This window comes from Struthio camelus, chromosome 7, assembly GCF_040807025.1.
Source record: "Struthio camelus isolate bStrCam1 chromosome 7, bStrCam1.hap1, whole genome shotgun sequence".
In the NCBI taxonomy this organism is placed as follows: domain Eukaryota; kingdom Metazoa; phylum Chordata; class Aves; order Struthioniformes; family Struthionidae; genus Struthio; species Struthio camelus.
In genome coordinates this window covers 38,502,971-38,519,066 of record NC_090948.1, presented here as the reverse complement: position 1 = coordinate 38,519,066, position 16,096 = coordinate 38,502,971, and the positions used below count along the sequence as shown (strand labels likewise).

General features: G+C 39.1%; 1 protein-coding gene across 12 annotated transcripts in view; it reads left to right on the top strand.

Moving 5' to 3' along the window:
• The window catches only part of CTNNA3 (catenin alpha 3), a 571,770-nt gene that overhangs the window by 35,155 nt on the left and 520,519 nt on the right, over positions 1-16,096 (top strand). For 11 of the 12 annotated variants that reach the window (XM_009676053.2, XM_009676026.2, XM_009676018.2 and 8 more), the window contains one exon: positions 3,938-4,130. In XM_009676053.2, the coding sequence (XP_009674348.2) occupies positions 3,938-4,130 (193 nt within the window). Of the gene's footprint in view, positions 1-3,937; positions 4,131-16,096 lie in introns of those variants that run through there. The other variant, XM_009676060.2, reaches the window with a different exon arrangement.

The window sequence follows — 16,096 nt, the reverse complement described above, 5'->3', positions numbered from 1 at the left end:
GGGAAGACTTTTATATCAAGTTTTCTATCAAAGTTTGCTGGCAAAAGCATCTGGCACTTTAAAAATGATAGTTGTCAAAGTTGACGCTATTCAGCTGACAGCTGTCATGCTGTAAATTGGGAACAGGGGTAGACAAACAATCTTTCCTTAAGGCTGGGCTTTTATCAGAGATACGCTCTGTCATGGAACAATTAGTATGGACCAATCCGTAGATCAGGAAGTGTTTCATTAGCATAGCTGATGCCTAATACTGTCAAGCGTATGCTAGATTGACTCACAAAACGCAGCATTTAATATAATGGAAAATATCCTCTTTTTTATTTCCTCCTCAGAGACTGAAATCATTTAATATCTTTACTAGTATTACTATGTAATGATTGCAGTTATGGTAAAGTATAAATTTGCTTCCGTAGCAAAGTATCATAAAACCTTTTTTCTTTCGAATTCATATACAAATGAAAGTTATGAAAGATACGACTGGAAGAGACTGATACAGCCTCCTGAATTCATGCAGGAAACGTTTCTTAGATGCCTTTTGTCTGTAACCATTCCAAATCTCATAAGCTGCAAGTTTGCTACTTATTTGGAGATTATACGTAAAGGTGTCTATGTGTGTACACACGCACGCGCGCACACACACACACACACACGTGTTAGGTGTATGTATATATAAACAAATATATGTAAGAACTTTTCCTTGCTGAACATCATCTCTTCTATCTGTTTATATTTGATGCGTATATACAACCTAAGGAAAGCTTATGGCTGCAAGAGATGAGAAAGTTTTACACAACGCACGCAATCACACATGTATTTTAGGGTCTCTTGTATCACTGATCAAAAACAGTTAAGTTGAAAGGCATTTATTCTCATCTGTCATCCAAACTGATGAAAGTTTGGCTGCACACACACAAGTTGCGTGCTGTTGTGTTTTTAGTTCCATGTATGGTGAACTTACTTTTAAGCGCAGTGAAAATGATTAACCAGGATTTATTGATATGGGCAATACTTTGTTGTCCTCAAATATCTGGCATAGACAAAGGGCTGTTAGTGTTTGAAACAGTAAGCAGGTGGCTTTGCCAGTTACATGAGACAGTTGAGTTCAAGTGCCTCATTTTTTCAAGTGTCTAGCTTTGCAATTATACTGAACTAAAAACTTTTTCAAAAGCGAAGGGCTGTTTTATGATTGATGATTTACTTTTATAATAGTAACAAGGTGAAGCAGATCTTCTGGTGCTAAAGGTACCAAAGCATTATTTTTCTTAATTAGTGCACTGTTATAGGACTGTATTTAAAGGCTGGTCAGGAGCTGAATATAGCTTCTGAAGAACTGCTGCACAGTTGCTTAGAAATGCATTATTTGGGGCAACCATGACAAAAACCCCCTCCAGCCTAATAAAGATGGGCAATAACAAGTACCAAGAACATGATTCAGCTTTACAGCTGTGATGGCATATGGGCTTGAAAATCACTTAAAAAAAAGCTTGTATTTTTAGTACAGCTCTGTTTCTCTTCTGAAAGATACAAAATAAACTCTTGATGATAATAATTTCTGTTGAATGCTGGGAGGCATGCATGGTGTGTATAGCAATAAGAAAGTGTATTTGTAACTGGGAGATGCAGTAAGGCATAAACTGGATAAACGGGGACAGGCTTCTCTGATTATATCCTGTAATGCTATCATTTTTGACTATGTACTCTATCCTTACAGTACAAACTCTAACAGCGGATCTAAAGGGCACACCACATTAGCTACTGTGTAGTGCAATTCTTTCTGTGCAAGATCTGCATGAAGTGTTTGCATTCCTCCTTGAGAATCTGTGTTAGAGGAGTCTGAGTAGTATTTCTGTATTTCTTAACCTCTTTGAGCCAAGGACTACCTGTCAAATTTTGATTGATATTTGAGATAAGAAGCTACCTCTGTTAAATAGCATTGGGTCCATTTCTGTGGAAATCATTATGTTTTAGCTTCTGATATTTCCTGACAGTATTGCTGAAGATGAAAGGTCTTGCAGTCATGAGCTTTTCACCTGTAGGAGTGACTATTTTTTGTATTTTTCCATTTGTTTCATGTGCTTTCGTCCTCTTCCAAAACATACGAATAAACTCTATATGGAATGGTATTTCACTTAAGAATGAAACTAGAGGAAAAATCAGAGGAATAAAATACGCTAGTAATATATTTCTGGGAACGGTGATTAAAAATTTAAGGCATTTAAATGATGTCTTTAACTTAATAGGTTGTTGAGGTTGCTTCCCATTTTTTTACATTCAATTTTCTGCTTTCCTTGTTAGAAGTATCAGCCTGTAAACTGTTTAACTCTTTCTCAAAAGATGGTTGTAGATGCTGCATTAAATGCTCTAGAAATAATATTTTAGGGTTTATAAAATTAAGGATATTTAGATTCTTATTCCCAGTGCATTCTCTACCAGCTGGCTGATTTATGTGCAGTAAATAGCTTCATTTACTTTCTCTTATGGCTAAGACACAGTCAGAAAAATAGCCAAGTTCTCTAATAATCTAAGCCAGAGATATTTGTGTGACTGTCCCTTGTGACTTTCCAAGGTAGCTGATGTCAAGTGGTTGGTCTGTGTTCTCTATCCCAAAATTCCACATGAATGAGGTAGGGGCCAAGGCTTTTTCTTTCAAGGTTATCTGTAGAAATGCTTCCCTGATGATGTTTGTTAGAATTGCTTTTAAAAGTGTTGATACACGAAAAGTGTGAAAGTGTATGAATTCATGAACAAGGTCTAGCGGTGAGCTGGGACACAGGACCTTCTCCTCTCCTCATTGTATACTTGTGAAAGGAGTACTTTTTCATGGGCTAGCTCAAACCACAAGCTATGCTGCAGCCATGAGCTAAGTTGCATGTTGGGCTAGGAAGTTCATGCACAGCTTTTGCTTTGCTTGTACGATGGTGTTGTCAGTTCCCTTGCTGTACAAAGAAATAGGCTGATTTAAGAAGATTGGAATGCCATTTAAGCATGAAGTGATTATTATACACATAAAACGTGCTCATTGAGCTCCAAGATTAGATTTGTACTTAATATTATACTGTCTATGTTCTGGCACAGAGAACAGAAGCAGGAGGATTGAAAAAACATCTGTGAACTTACTGAAAATAAAATATCTTTTGAAATGTCTGTATAATGCTTTTCTTTAAAAATCTCTTAGGCTTGTTCCCGTGTTATGACAGCTCAAGCAATGCTTCAGAGAAGTTTGTTAGAAACATTCTGTTGGAGTGTGGAGGTTGTGCTCAGTTAATGAGGAATGTGGAGTGGGTTGCCATATAAAAATAACTTCTTTATGGATGTTGAAATGTGTTGTTAAAAGCCATAGTTTGGACAAAGCTTCTGTAGTTTAGATTCTGGGTAAAATTATGTATAATGCTAATGTATCAAAACCCTTCAGAGAATTCTAAAGTGCTGAATTCTGACCGCTGTGATCCTCCTCTGCAAGAAGAAAAAACATTTTGAGACGTATCTATACCCATCTTGGGTGTTTGTTCCTGAGATAACTTGGGAGATATAAGAGGGAAGTGTGGGAAGATGAAGCATTGATTATAATGCCTGCCTTGGCTGAAGCCTCTATAAATACCATAAGTAATTTTTATATCATGAAGAAATTTTACAACAAGCAGTGTCAGGAGTTTACGTCAGGGCTAATGTTACAGTGAGGTTTCCACTGACTTTGCTTTGATGCTGGCAGAATGAAGCACACAAAGATCAGGCATCTTAGGTAATGTGACCAGTCAAACTGATTAATAGTTTTGCCCATGCTCACTGTGCATGCTGGACTTGCCTGCTCCTCTCCAAAGCAGGGGGAATCCCATTGCTTAGTCTCAACTACAGTAATTTGATTTTTAAAATATGAAAACAATATTAACTTGTTACAGAACTTAAACCACTGTCGTCTTCTTGTTTCTTTTAAATGTAGGTTACTACGCTAGTGAGCTGTCCACAAAATCCTTCTAGCAAGAAAAAGGGACGTTCCAAAAGAGCTCGTGTCTTGCTAGCTTCTGTGGAAGAAGCCACTTGGAATCTATTGGACAAGGGAGCAAAAATTGCCAAGGAAGCAACTGTATTTAAAGAGGAACTTCATTCAGCGCTCCATGATGTCCGCAAAGAGAGTAAGTATGTGACAAATAATTTAGGCACCACAAGGCGTTAGATTAAACATGTAACCTCAGTAGCAAAATGAATTAAACGAAAAAGATCTTTAAGTAAAATATTTTTGATGAGATAGAAGCTGTTTCCAGCTATGGACATGTTGGGAAGTACAAATTTCTTCTATTTTATTTTTCATTGAATGAAAATTACGTCTGCTTGCTTTTTTGGTTTCACTGCTGAAAATGAACATGTTTCTGTCATGGATTTAGCTATGGGGAAAAAAGAGACAATATTACCAGTCTCCTGTGAAAACTTCGATGACAAATCACAGCTGGCAAATTGCTAGCTGCAAAATTTAGGATGGGAGAAGGGGATCTCATTTCAGTCTTTTTCCCAAAAGTCCTTTTTCCATGTTTATACCTCTGCGTTTTTTAGTCTCTCTGTGAATACAGGACAGGGGAAGAATTTTTTTATGGAGAAAAATACATTTTTTGAAGAAAACACTGAAATTGTTTATATTTTGTAGTTCCCTACTTAAAACCAAGCAACATTAAGCTGCTTAAACTAAGGCTTTTTTTGAGCATTTGCATCAAATCTCTCATCAAAGTGTTTGTTGAGTTTTGCGTAACCTGAACCATATTAAGTTAAGATTTTCGGTGCTATTTAGAATGTTCACTTTTCACTGGAGAATAGATACATGAAATAAGAATTACAGAGCTCACTGATGTCTAAATATTCATGTGCCAATTTTAAGCTTCCTAACAGATGAAAACCAAGAGAATGGCATGTAGACCTGGCAATGATACACGCAGAGCCTAAACCAGAGACTCAATGTTATGAAGGGCTTAATTCTGTAAGCAGTCCTGCGGCATCCACCAATGTAAAAAGTTGGTAGAAGAAACCCTTTAGTTATACTGGATGGCTCAAAGATTTTGCCCAGTTCACTGAGAGCAGTGTTTGGCTTTAAAAGTAAGTTAGAAATTGTAAAGTATTTTCCTTATCAAAGGGGTCATTGCCAAGTTGATTAGATAAGCAAATATTCTGTCACTGGCAGCACAATTAAAAAAAAAAAAATCCTACTTTGATTCCTGCCACATACAATCTAGCTTAAACGGTGTAAGATTGCATTGGTTACAAATCTTGATAGAATTTGGCCCATTCTATATTACAGTAATTGTCTAGGGTTATAGTATGTATCTATTTTTGAAATAATTTAATGCTTCTTTTCAATCCATTTGATATTGATGTCTCTGAACTTCATAGGTAGTTATGTTCCTAGTTTGAATAATGAATTATTAACAGTAACATATTTGCCAGCTATTTTGTTGTATTCTGTATACTTTCCAAATTTGCTTTCAAGGTAGTTTTATTTATTTATTGAACCAGCATTTATTGAGACAGCAACGAGTATTAAGCGTATAACTTGCATGCCAGGCATTAACAATAACTGTACAGCTTTCAATTTATTTAAAGTGCTAATAAGTTGGAGAGAAATAGGTCTGGTTAAATAAAGCTAGGGTATCCATAAAAAGTATGTTTTGGTGTGTGACTGTTTCAGCTTTGAGATACCTGAATGTAATTTTCTCTGATACCACTGATAGAGAGTAGTGTGCAAGTTAGGCCCCGTTGTGGAAAAACGCGTCAGTGGGTGTTTTGTCCTTTTTTTTCTCAATTAAGACAGACTTCCCCCTGTTACTTTGGATGGCTGTTAAGGAAATGTTTAAGTTAGTACATGCTTCAGGGCTGCTCTTGAAAAGAACTGTTTTCCTGAATCAGGGATTAATGTCTTTTAGACGGAAGTTTAAAAACAGACAATTTCCCTCTTTTGTGCAGTAGCAAGAATTTAATTTGGGAAGATGATGGAGGGCTCTCTGGAGTTATATTTTGAGCCTTCAATAGGAGAAAGATTTCTTTCTTTAAGCTTCTGCAAGGCCCTCCCTGATAGGGCAGCTCATCTTTGGCCAATTTATGCCTTGTTCCAATTTCCTAAGACCTCTCACTGTTTCCATCCAGGCTCCCAGAGTAGGACAAGCTTTTATGATCTACTGAGAGCACTATGTTAGCCACTTTTTTCCTTTCGGGCTGTATTTGTTGCTTTGTTGATTTTTGCTCTCCCCATGGAAGATAGGGGCCTAACTGGGTGAATAAGGCCAGGCTCAAATAGTCATATCTCAGATGACAGGTGTCCAGAACAGGTTCCTGTAGAAATCAACCTTGAAAAGTGATTTGGGGGAAGGTTTCAGAGAAAAAAGGGGACAGAAAAGTAATGTTCTTAGTGCATGGTTGGGTGGGAAAGATCTCTCATCAGTATTGAATTTCATAAATAAATGATTCCCAGTGGTTGCCTTGGATCAGATTAAGAGAGACTGGTGAAAGCCTTCCCGAGTAAGTGGGAACAGGCAAGCAAAGAACAATGGTCTGTGCCATAAAATTATTGTTAAGCCATGTTATCAGATGAGCTAGTAACCAGGCTTGGTTTTACCAGGGAGCAAAATAGATTTTAATCTCTTTTTCACTGCTGAGGAATGTGTGTATATTCTTAAGCCATGTGGCAATTTGTGCCTGAAGCATCAATCATTTAAATCAGGTTTTTATATCCTCTGCCCTTAATAAAGTTGCAACTACTTCAAGTAATTTTTTTTGTTGTGTATTTTGTCTTCCTGCACGTGCAGCTGGGCTAATTTCTGAGTCTCTGCTGTTGTTCAAGGTAGTGATTACCAGGTATTGGCTTCTTCCCAATTCCAGAGGTGGCTACTTTTCAGAATTTATGATATACACATATGTTGTCTGAGGTACTTCAGGATGCTTTTGAGATGAAAAGTGTTATGACCAGCAAGTATCATTGTTACGCCGATCAGCTGAGATTTTTAAAAAACTCATTCATTTTGGAGTACTCGTGTAGTTGATCCATTCCAGGCGGGTAACACAGGGTACAAAGAAAATATGTGGTTTTATATTGATTTTTTATACATAGGTAATGTAAAAATATTTCACCTTTTCAATTTATGTATTGATTCCCAGCCAAGACCAGAGAGGACTACAAAAATAAATAATACATACAGTAGATTATTTTAAAATGTATGAGCTATATATAAAGTTAAGTCAGTGTTGCTACCTATCATTATGCAATGACAAATTGAGTGCTCATAGCACATCTTTCTCCAAGGATTTGCTGAACTGTTCAAGTTAATTTTAAGAAGTTCATGAACAATTGTACAATAAATAGCAGCTTATTAATTTTGCAGGTATTTTTAGTCCTTTAGAGCTATATATTATTTTTGTGGTTTGCCACATCATATGTAACTTTATTTCCTATTATTCAAGTCACATTTTGCAGTTGTTAGATGTCTCTTGATTTGTTTCAAGCTCTCTGGAAGGATGTGGGTCATAAATTCTGATAAACTGTGTTTGCATGCAGCTACATGCTGTGCGTGTCGTAGCATACAGTATTTAATTTTCTGTGGGTGTATTTCTTTTTATGGTGACTGGCAGGTGTTTTTATTCATATGCTTTTAAATGAGTTATGAATTTCTGCATGTGGCTGCAGCTTCTATTACTGTACAGTGGAATTTTGAAACAATCCTCTACAAAATCTCCTTCAGATTTGAAGCAAACTATGAGTCCCAGAGTTGCAGACCAGCACCTGGAAAGAATAAATAAAATCTCTCTTCTGCTCACATTTTAGCCTCTGTCTCGCGCTGAGTATGTTAAGTTGAAGACTGTGATATGATTATTTGTTTTGAATGGGTATGACCGTTGTGAAAATGCTGCAGTTACTTTTGGAGTTCATTGTTAGGAGTTCGTTTTAGAGAAATGATAGACTTTTTTCAAGATGATGATGATGATAATCCTGTCCATACTATTATCTTGGGAGAGTGAAGGGGCCAGTTAACAGGCCAAGTGAAGAGTAGACGTGAGAAGATTAATATGTTGTATTTAACTAATTTCTTGAAGTAATGACTTGTAATGTTTTCGGAACTGGAGGCATGGGTATGACAGTTTGGTTTTGATGAACAGTGTTAGTGGATGAGATTTTAGTCTCTCGATTTCAGTTGAATTTTGCTATTGATATCTGAACGAGAATGTTGCTTTAATGGATGGCAGGCATGTCTCCTGGATAAATTCAGTTTCTGCTGTCTCTTACCTCTAGAAGATTTTATCAAAGACTTACAATCTGATCGTTTTAATGAAAATGTTTTATGCATTTTCAATTTGAGCTTCCTTTCAAAAGAGTTCTTTATGAGGGCTAACTGCTTCCGTATTTTGATTCTCCTTCTGGAATTCTATTAAAATGAATCACCAGGTAGGCCTGTGTAGACTGTCAGTGGGCTCTGAGCTTCACCCAGAAAGCTCCTAGCCTAATAACTGAGAAACTGCCATGTTTTTGTTTTGATACGGTTTGGTGAAGTTATTTTAAAGGGCAGTCTTGTCTAATTTTTATGACAAAATAGGGTATTAAAAACAAATATAACCATTTTGGAAAAAAGAATCTAATTGCCAGATGTCATATATACAACATTTCAAAAAATTACCTTCTGATTCATAACACACTGTGAATAGCTGTAAAATAACTGACCCTTATACAGAAGAATAAGAAACATTTTTCAACAATGATTACTTCTGATACCAAATATCACACTATAATTTATGTTCCAGTTCTGATGCTAAATCATTTTTAAGACAAAACAATGATGTAGTTTATGGAAGGAATCATTATCTTAGAAATTTGCATTGCAATAGTGATTTTTTTGCATTTGCATCATGGTGTGATTACAATTTATTCTTCAAACAGACTCAGCAGCTAAAATGTTTGGTATTTATTGCTATTTCTTAGTGACCCTGTATGATCAGAAACACAACCGTTGTTGTCCATGTTGTTTCCATCTATTGCAATGTCAGTGTGGCATGTGTTTAGCTATCATGTCTCAAACGTGTTCCTAGGTAAGCCTTAAATCAAACACAACATAGCTGAAAGCAAGTTACTTACTGGAGTTAAATTTTGAATCTTCAGTTACTTTCTGAGAGGAAATTAGAAAATCTGATTTGATATTTTGAATATTCAGATTTAGTATGTCTTCGGACAGAAAATAAGGGAGATAAGTTTGGCTTAGCAGAAATTACCATTCACTGGCAAAAAATGGGGAGGGTAGTGTAGTGCAAGGATATTTACTAAAGGAAGGGGAGAGTAATTTCTTGTATTATCACAGGACGGTTGAGGTTGGAAGGGACCTTTAGAGATGGTCTAGTCCAACCTTCCTGCTCAAGCAGGGTCAGCTTAATCAGGCTGCCCAGGACCCCATCCAGGCACCTTATGAATATCTCCAAGGGTGGAGAGTCCACAACCTCTCTGGGCAGCCTGTGCCAGCGCTCAGTCACCTGCACAGTAAACAAGTTTTTCCTCATGTGCAGGCGGAATTTCCTGTGTTTCAGTTTGTGCCGGTTGCCTCTCCTTCTGTCACTGGGCACCACTGAAAAGGTGGTGTGAAGGTGCCACCTTCTTCACACCCTCCCTGCAGATGCTTAAACACACTGACCAGATCTCCCCTGAGCCTTCTCTTCTCCAGGCTGAACAGGCCCAGCTCCCTCAGCCTTTCCTCATAGGAGAGATGCTCCAGTCCCGTAAGCGTCTTTGCAGCCCTTCACTGGACGCGCTCCAGGAGCTCCATGTCCCTCTTGTACTGGGGAGCCCAGAACTGGACACAGCACTCCAGGTGTGGCCTCCCCAGGACTGAGTAGAGGGGCAGGATCACCTCTCCCGACCTGCTGGCAACACTCATTCCTAACGCACCCCCAGGATTCCGCTGGCCGCCTTTGCTGCAAGGGCACATTGCTGCCTCACGGTCAACTTGTTGTCCATCAGGACGCCCAGGTCCTTCCCCGCAGAGCTGCTTTCCAGCAGGTCGTCTCCCGGCCCGTGGTGGTGCATAGGGTTATTCCTCCCCAGGTACAGGACTCTGCCCTTGCCTTTGTTGAACTTCATGAGGTTGCTCTCTTCCCATCTCTCCAGCCTGTTCAGGTCCCTCTGAATGGCATGACAGGCCTCGACTGTAGCAGCCCCTGCTTACCGGTTTTGTATTGTCAGCACGCTTGCTGAGGTCACATTCTATCCTGTCATCCAGGTCACTGATGAATAAAGTGAACAAGACTGGATCCACTGTTGACCTCTGGGGGACATGGTTAGCTGCGGGCCTCCAACTAGACTTTGAACCACTGATCACAACCCTCTGATTCAGCCAGTTTTCAATCCACCTCACTATCTGCCCTTCTAGCCTGTAACTGTACTCTTTTACTGTACTTCTACTCTACTTTTATACTGTATTCTTATTCCTCCCACAAAAATCTCTTCAAATGAGCTTAGCTTTCTCATCTTACACTGAGAGGTGCACATGTGTGTTTTGCATCTAAGGGGCTGTCATTCTGGTGAACCAACATAATTTGGTTATCAAAGTGGCTTAAAATCATCTATGCTATAAACTCTGTTCATCAAGCCAAGAGCATATCCCCCATAGAAGAGCTGCTTCTAACATCACCAGCGCTGGATCAGATGTCCCTGAGTGGGAAAGGTGAAATGAAGAGACTGGTGCAAGGCATAAAATGTGGGTGTATGCGGTGGCTCTGATTACACATTAGGAACAGCTGTATGATAGTGGAAGTGGAACTTCCTGGTATGAAGCAATAAAGTAATTGCAGTGCAACAGAATACAGTGGTATCTAAGTGGGGTAAGAGAACCTGTGTGGCGGAAGAGAAATGTCCAGTAATATCTATAAAGTTACTGTGAGAGTCTGAGTTATCGTGGTATTGAATATTAGGAACATGTAGGAGATACCTATCTGTTTTCCTCTGGCACTAATAGTGCCACTTCCAACTGGCTGGCTGAAGCGGAATCCTTTTTCTGCTGTAGCAGAAAAAGATGATATTTGTGGGAGCAGAATAGATGATCATGCTAGTGATTAGTATCACTTTATCTGTTTGTTTTTTGGGAAGAGTGGGTAGCTTTGCACTCCGATGTGACGCTGATTCCCAACCTTCTCTAGTCGTGATTGCGGGTGAGTTCATGCATGCTGGACTTGAGACTTCAAATCCTAGGGTAAATCAGAGGTGATAGATTTGCTATTGTTGGTATAAGCTATTGATTTTTCCGTTGGGTTTGAGACTAAAACTCCGAAACTGACATAATGGCTCTCAAACTGTTTATAGAGGGATTCTTACAAAAAGGCTTGCTCCTGCTAGACTTGTAGAAGGCAGCTGTCAAACACAAATATTTGTTCTTCTGTCCCCAGTAACCAGAAGATTCATCCTTATTTCAGATGTAGCTAAAGTAATCTGTATCTTTGTGATCCCTGAAGACATGATAATTACAATGGATGTTAGGCAGGCATATATCCTTCAGGAGTAAAATAAAAGGTCAAGTGACTTAGCAGTGCAAATGTGTCTGTTGGTAGACTGAGCATCTAAGAACACATTTTGATGCTTAATACATTGTCTAGTCCAGGGAACGTTGGGAGAATTGAAATTCTCTCTTTTTACTGGCTCCAATACTTCCCTGCCTCCGTCAGTAAGCTACCTTTTAACAGCTGTGTTTCTCCGGAACTGTAAATCCACCTACCTTAGGGATGAAGTTCATTAGAGTGGGTGACAGGCCTTTCTTGGCAGCAATACCTCCTTGCGGGAGGAGAGAAGAATGGCGCAAAATTCACTGCGTTTCATGTGGCTTTCACACTGCTGCAATTAAAAATAGCGAATAAGCGAGGAGAAAGACAGATGAGAAAACAAATAGAGAGGAATATGATACTCAGGATTAAGGAGAAAGAAAATCAATTAAAAGAAATTAGAGAAGAAAGCACAATCCTGATGATCTTGTCTAAAGCAAGGAGGAGCATTTAGCTGTTGCCTGAATGTGATTTTGACCACTATCTCTGAGGGGTGCTCACTGTCCTGCAGGCATTTGTATAGGCAGATTGCCTGCCATCAGCTAGCAGCCCTGCAGAAGTGTGTGGGTTTGTCAGCTATTTGCCAATAGCAAATTTGCCAAGCGGCTCATAGTTGTTGTATTTTTTAAGGGAATTTTCAGGTAATTTTTTGGTATTGTAAAGTGTGTGAGTACTTGAACTTTTAAAGAATTACTTAAGGTTGATCTATCCTTTTACCTCTCCTTATGTATTCTTTTAAGCACACACATGGGTAGCAGCCATTTGATGACAGTCGTCAGTAGTTGATCAGCTAACAGTAGTAACACCGTTTACTTTGGGAATCATCTATCTACATGTGCTGAATAATGCCTTGGAGGTGTCTGCCTTCCTTTATTGATTATGTAGCTGTAATGTATCTTGACTTTCAGTTGGCTCTCATTTGGGTGACTAAAGTAACTTATGCTATATACCATGTTTCTGCTTCCCTATCTATTTTACTAAATTGGCAGTTTCATTCTTGGGTGTTTCATTGTTTGTGAGAAATGTAATTAGGGAGAATTTGACAGAAATTACAATAAAATGGGAGAGGGGTTAAACTGCTTTGAGCAGTCACGCAATCTACTGCTTTTTAAGAAAGTTCTAACTATGTTGGTATAGAAGCTGTCAATTCCTGCTGCTTTTACTCACAGCTCTGATTGTCCTAGACTACGTCTCATAGCTCTATTTCGGGTCATGATCCTATGACCATCCTATACTTCTTCATTTGGCCATCTCTGTTTATATCCAGCTCATTTCTAGGGAGTTGGGCATGTGTCAAACCCTTCTGACTTGTCTTGCTCACATACTCACACACTCGTTCGTTGGTAAAGAATTTGATCCAACAGGAATAAATCTCTCTGTGCTTCATACCAATCAAAATTTCAAACATGGCTGGAATAACTCTGTGGTTGTCCAAATGTTGTATTGCAGATGTCCATGTAGTCTAATTCTGACTCACACCTGTGTAGTGGGAAAAGAACAAAATTGCAGAAATATATGTGAAATCGATTTTAAGCCTAGTTGTATGCCATGTGGTTTACGAGCCCTAAAATGATAAAAATGTGGGTGCAAAAATGGTATGCAGTGATTCACTGTGAGATACCTCTGCTTCCAAGTTAAATTTAACTAAATTCAGATAATTTGGCACATCTAGAAAACAGAACGTTATTAAGTTAAAGATATAGGACATTTAAGATGGTTGATCTTTCAGTTCCATCTTTCTTACCCTTTTTAGCTTTGGGAAAAAATCCCTTTTATCCTGAAACATGTAGAGGCTGAGGGGCCTATTCAGCACACAGAGAACACTGAGATTTGTTCAGACAGAGAAAAAGAAAATAGGAGAATAAAAAGAAGTGGCGTCACAATTTGCTGCCCAGATGTGAGGCCCGTAGCAGTCTCACACTAACAGCATCTGAAATATGTGCTTAAGTTTTCTTCGCAATGCATGTGAAGTGTTGTGGCTACGAGTGAGATCCACGGAAACCAACCTACTGAAAGGGGAGCTGTGTAAGGCGGGCAACAGGAATATTTCTAAGCAGAGGGGTGTATCTTAAATATTCACCAGCTTGGGCTGCTTTGTGGCTGAAATTTGAGAGGGGATTTCCAGGATTGGCTGGAGGGGGGAGAAGTTAGGAATAGGTAGGTCCTCCCTTTGTTTTGCTGATACTGTTAAGCATTTGACCAAGATGTTGGTATTGGAGGTAGACTGCTTGAGGCCTTGAACCCTTCTCTCTCATTTCCCAAGGGAGAGCCTTATTCATCAAGGTGTAAGGTGTGATAGTGAGTTTGGAGGAGGATGGTTCTGTCAGTCTTTCTGTACTGTTTTCTAACAGATTCATTAAACCTTCATGGACCCCATGTTAGCAGATAAGATACTCTCTAGCTGACTAGTCAGCAGTCAATATGGACCTGGGATCCAGCACTTCTTGGTCTGAAAATGTCTTTTTTGCATGTTAAATATGTGGTGAGTCGTTACTTTTTCTCATTGATCATCTAACCACTTATGCTATAGGATCATTTTTATTTCTTCCTCTCTGTCCATGCACAGCAGAGTAATTCAAGGAGGGGGAATTAAGACTAACTTGCCCCTTTTCTGAATCCAGGATACCTTTTGCCTCAGGGACCCTCTCAAGCAGAGTGGGGACTCACCTCCCCCATAAAGGGAAGGCATTAACCTCTCAGCTAATGTCTTAGCACCTATCAGCTCTGGAGTAAGAGGTAAAAAGAGAGTATGATTTTTGAGACTCTGATTGAGTTATCTGAGTAGTTCAGTCAGCTGAGACATGCTTGGAGAACCTCTGTGAGATAGAGAAAGACGGAGGAGCGGCTAGTTTGTGAATTGTAGTGAGGCTTTGGTGTAAAACTGTGACGATGACAGTGATTCTGAACTTGACCAGACACCAGCTGAAGTGCCCAGAAGAGATCAGTGTTGAAATACTAGTATTCTCATATTTTAGGACTATTTGAGGTTTAATATGATTTGTGTGGGAGTTTTGATGGTCTCAGTTTTCCACATAGACTCCTAAGTGTTTAAGATGTTGAAATGTGGTGAAAGACACCCAAATCCATAGGGCTCTTCTCCTCTAGAAGGAGTAATACCAGAGAGCTAGGTAAATCATCACATGTGGGGCTTGTGAAAATGGAGTTCAGCTTTGTGTTTATGGATAAGGGGAAGCATTGTTTGGGAGGTTTATGAAGAGTTACTTTGCTTTAAGAATATTACCCTTTAGTTTATGACTCCTATTAAACATTCCCAGTGATAGCACTGGGCCTCCTGTCCTCAGCTAAGCTCTGTCTTACTCCTTTCCTGATTAATTCAGTTACTAACCTGTAAGTCTGACCATTCACTCCTGTCTGGTGATCTCACAACTGAATACTTTCTCTCCTTCCCAACCAACTAGTTCTTTTCTAATCTGTAACCCTGCCTCTCCTGGTAACTTTTGGATGACTTTTACTGTGTGCAAAGAGGCTCTGCGAACAGGACGAGTAGAACTCGACAAGTAGTTGTTTATTGGCTAATGCATGCAATAAATAGGTAAGACTAGTAAGTGACTAAGCTAAGCGTTAATGTGTGCATTACTCCCAGTGAGGGGGGTAGCAAACACATCTGGCCAGACAGTTGTCAGTCATGTGGGAAGATGTTGGCGTCTTGCTCCTCTGAAAGTGGCTAATCCTCAGTTTTGCAGAGATGCTGTCTTACAAGCGTATGTTATTTTCTTAAGGTTTTTATAACTTTTCATGTTGATATTTTTCCTCACCATCTCCACAATTCCACTTCTGTCTGCTTTTACTTACCTTGTGTGAGTTTAGCTAACATACTTTCTCACACCTTACTAACAATTTCCTCAGCAAAACTGAGCAAGGTTGCACAGTTGTGCCACACCAAACCAGGCCTTGGATCATAGACAGCTGTTCCCCAAGACTGAGATATGATATTTTTCAGACTGTAAAAGAACAAGTTAGCATTACATGTCTTTTATATGTTCGGAATGTGTACACTGTAGTGTAATTCAGACCAGTATAATGTTCTCCTTATAATTTCCATTATAATATTCCCTTGTTTTCTTCCAATGGTTAGTTGATTCTCTTTTCTGTTTCAGGTTTGTCTCTCAAAGTAGCCAGTTCTCTTCACTTCATATTCCCTTCCCGTCATTAATTCTCTTCTGACCTTCTACAGACATACTAGTCTTCAATCACACTTCAGCCCTGCAGCAGATTCTATGCCTAAAATGTTGAACTTGCCTGGTTTTTGATTTGAGGACTCCAGAGATTGTATGGACACAAACTTGACTCAGATAGCAAAACTCTTGGCGTGACTTTAGCTTTGACTTTACTACCAAATAGCTTGAAGTAGACATGTCCACAGCATTGCTGCAGGAGGCCTGTCCAGACTTCTTGCCTTAGAGTGAAGCTATATAGTGCTAGGGATACTGTGAATTTTGTTTAAAAAGGCAATATTCTGTCCTTAGTTTTGTTTAGAGTTTGTAGACCAAAGCCAAAAAAAAATACACACGTTCCTACACTCTGACTTTGTGTG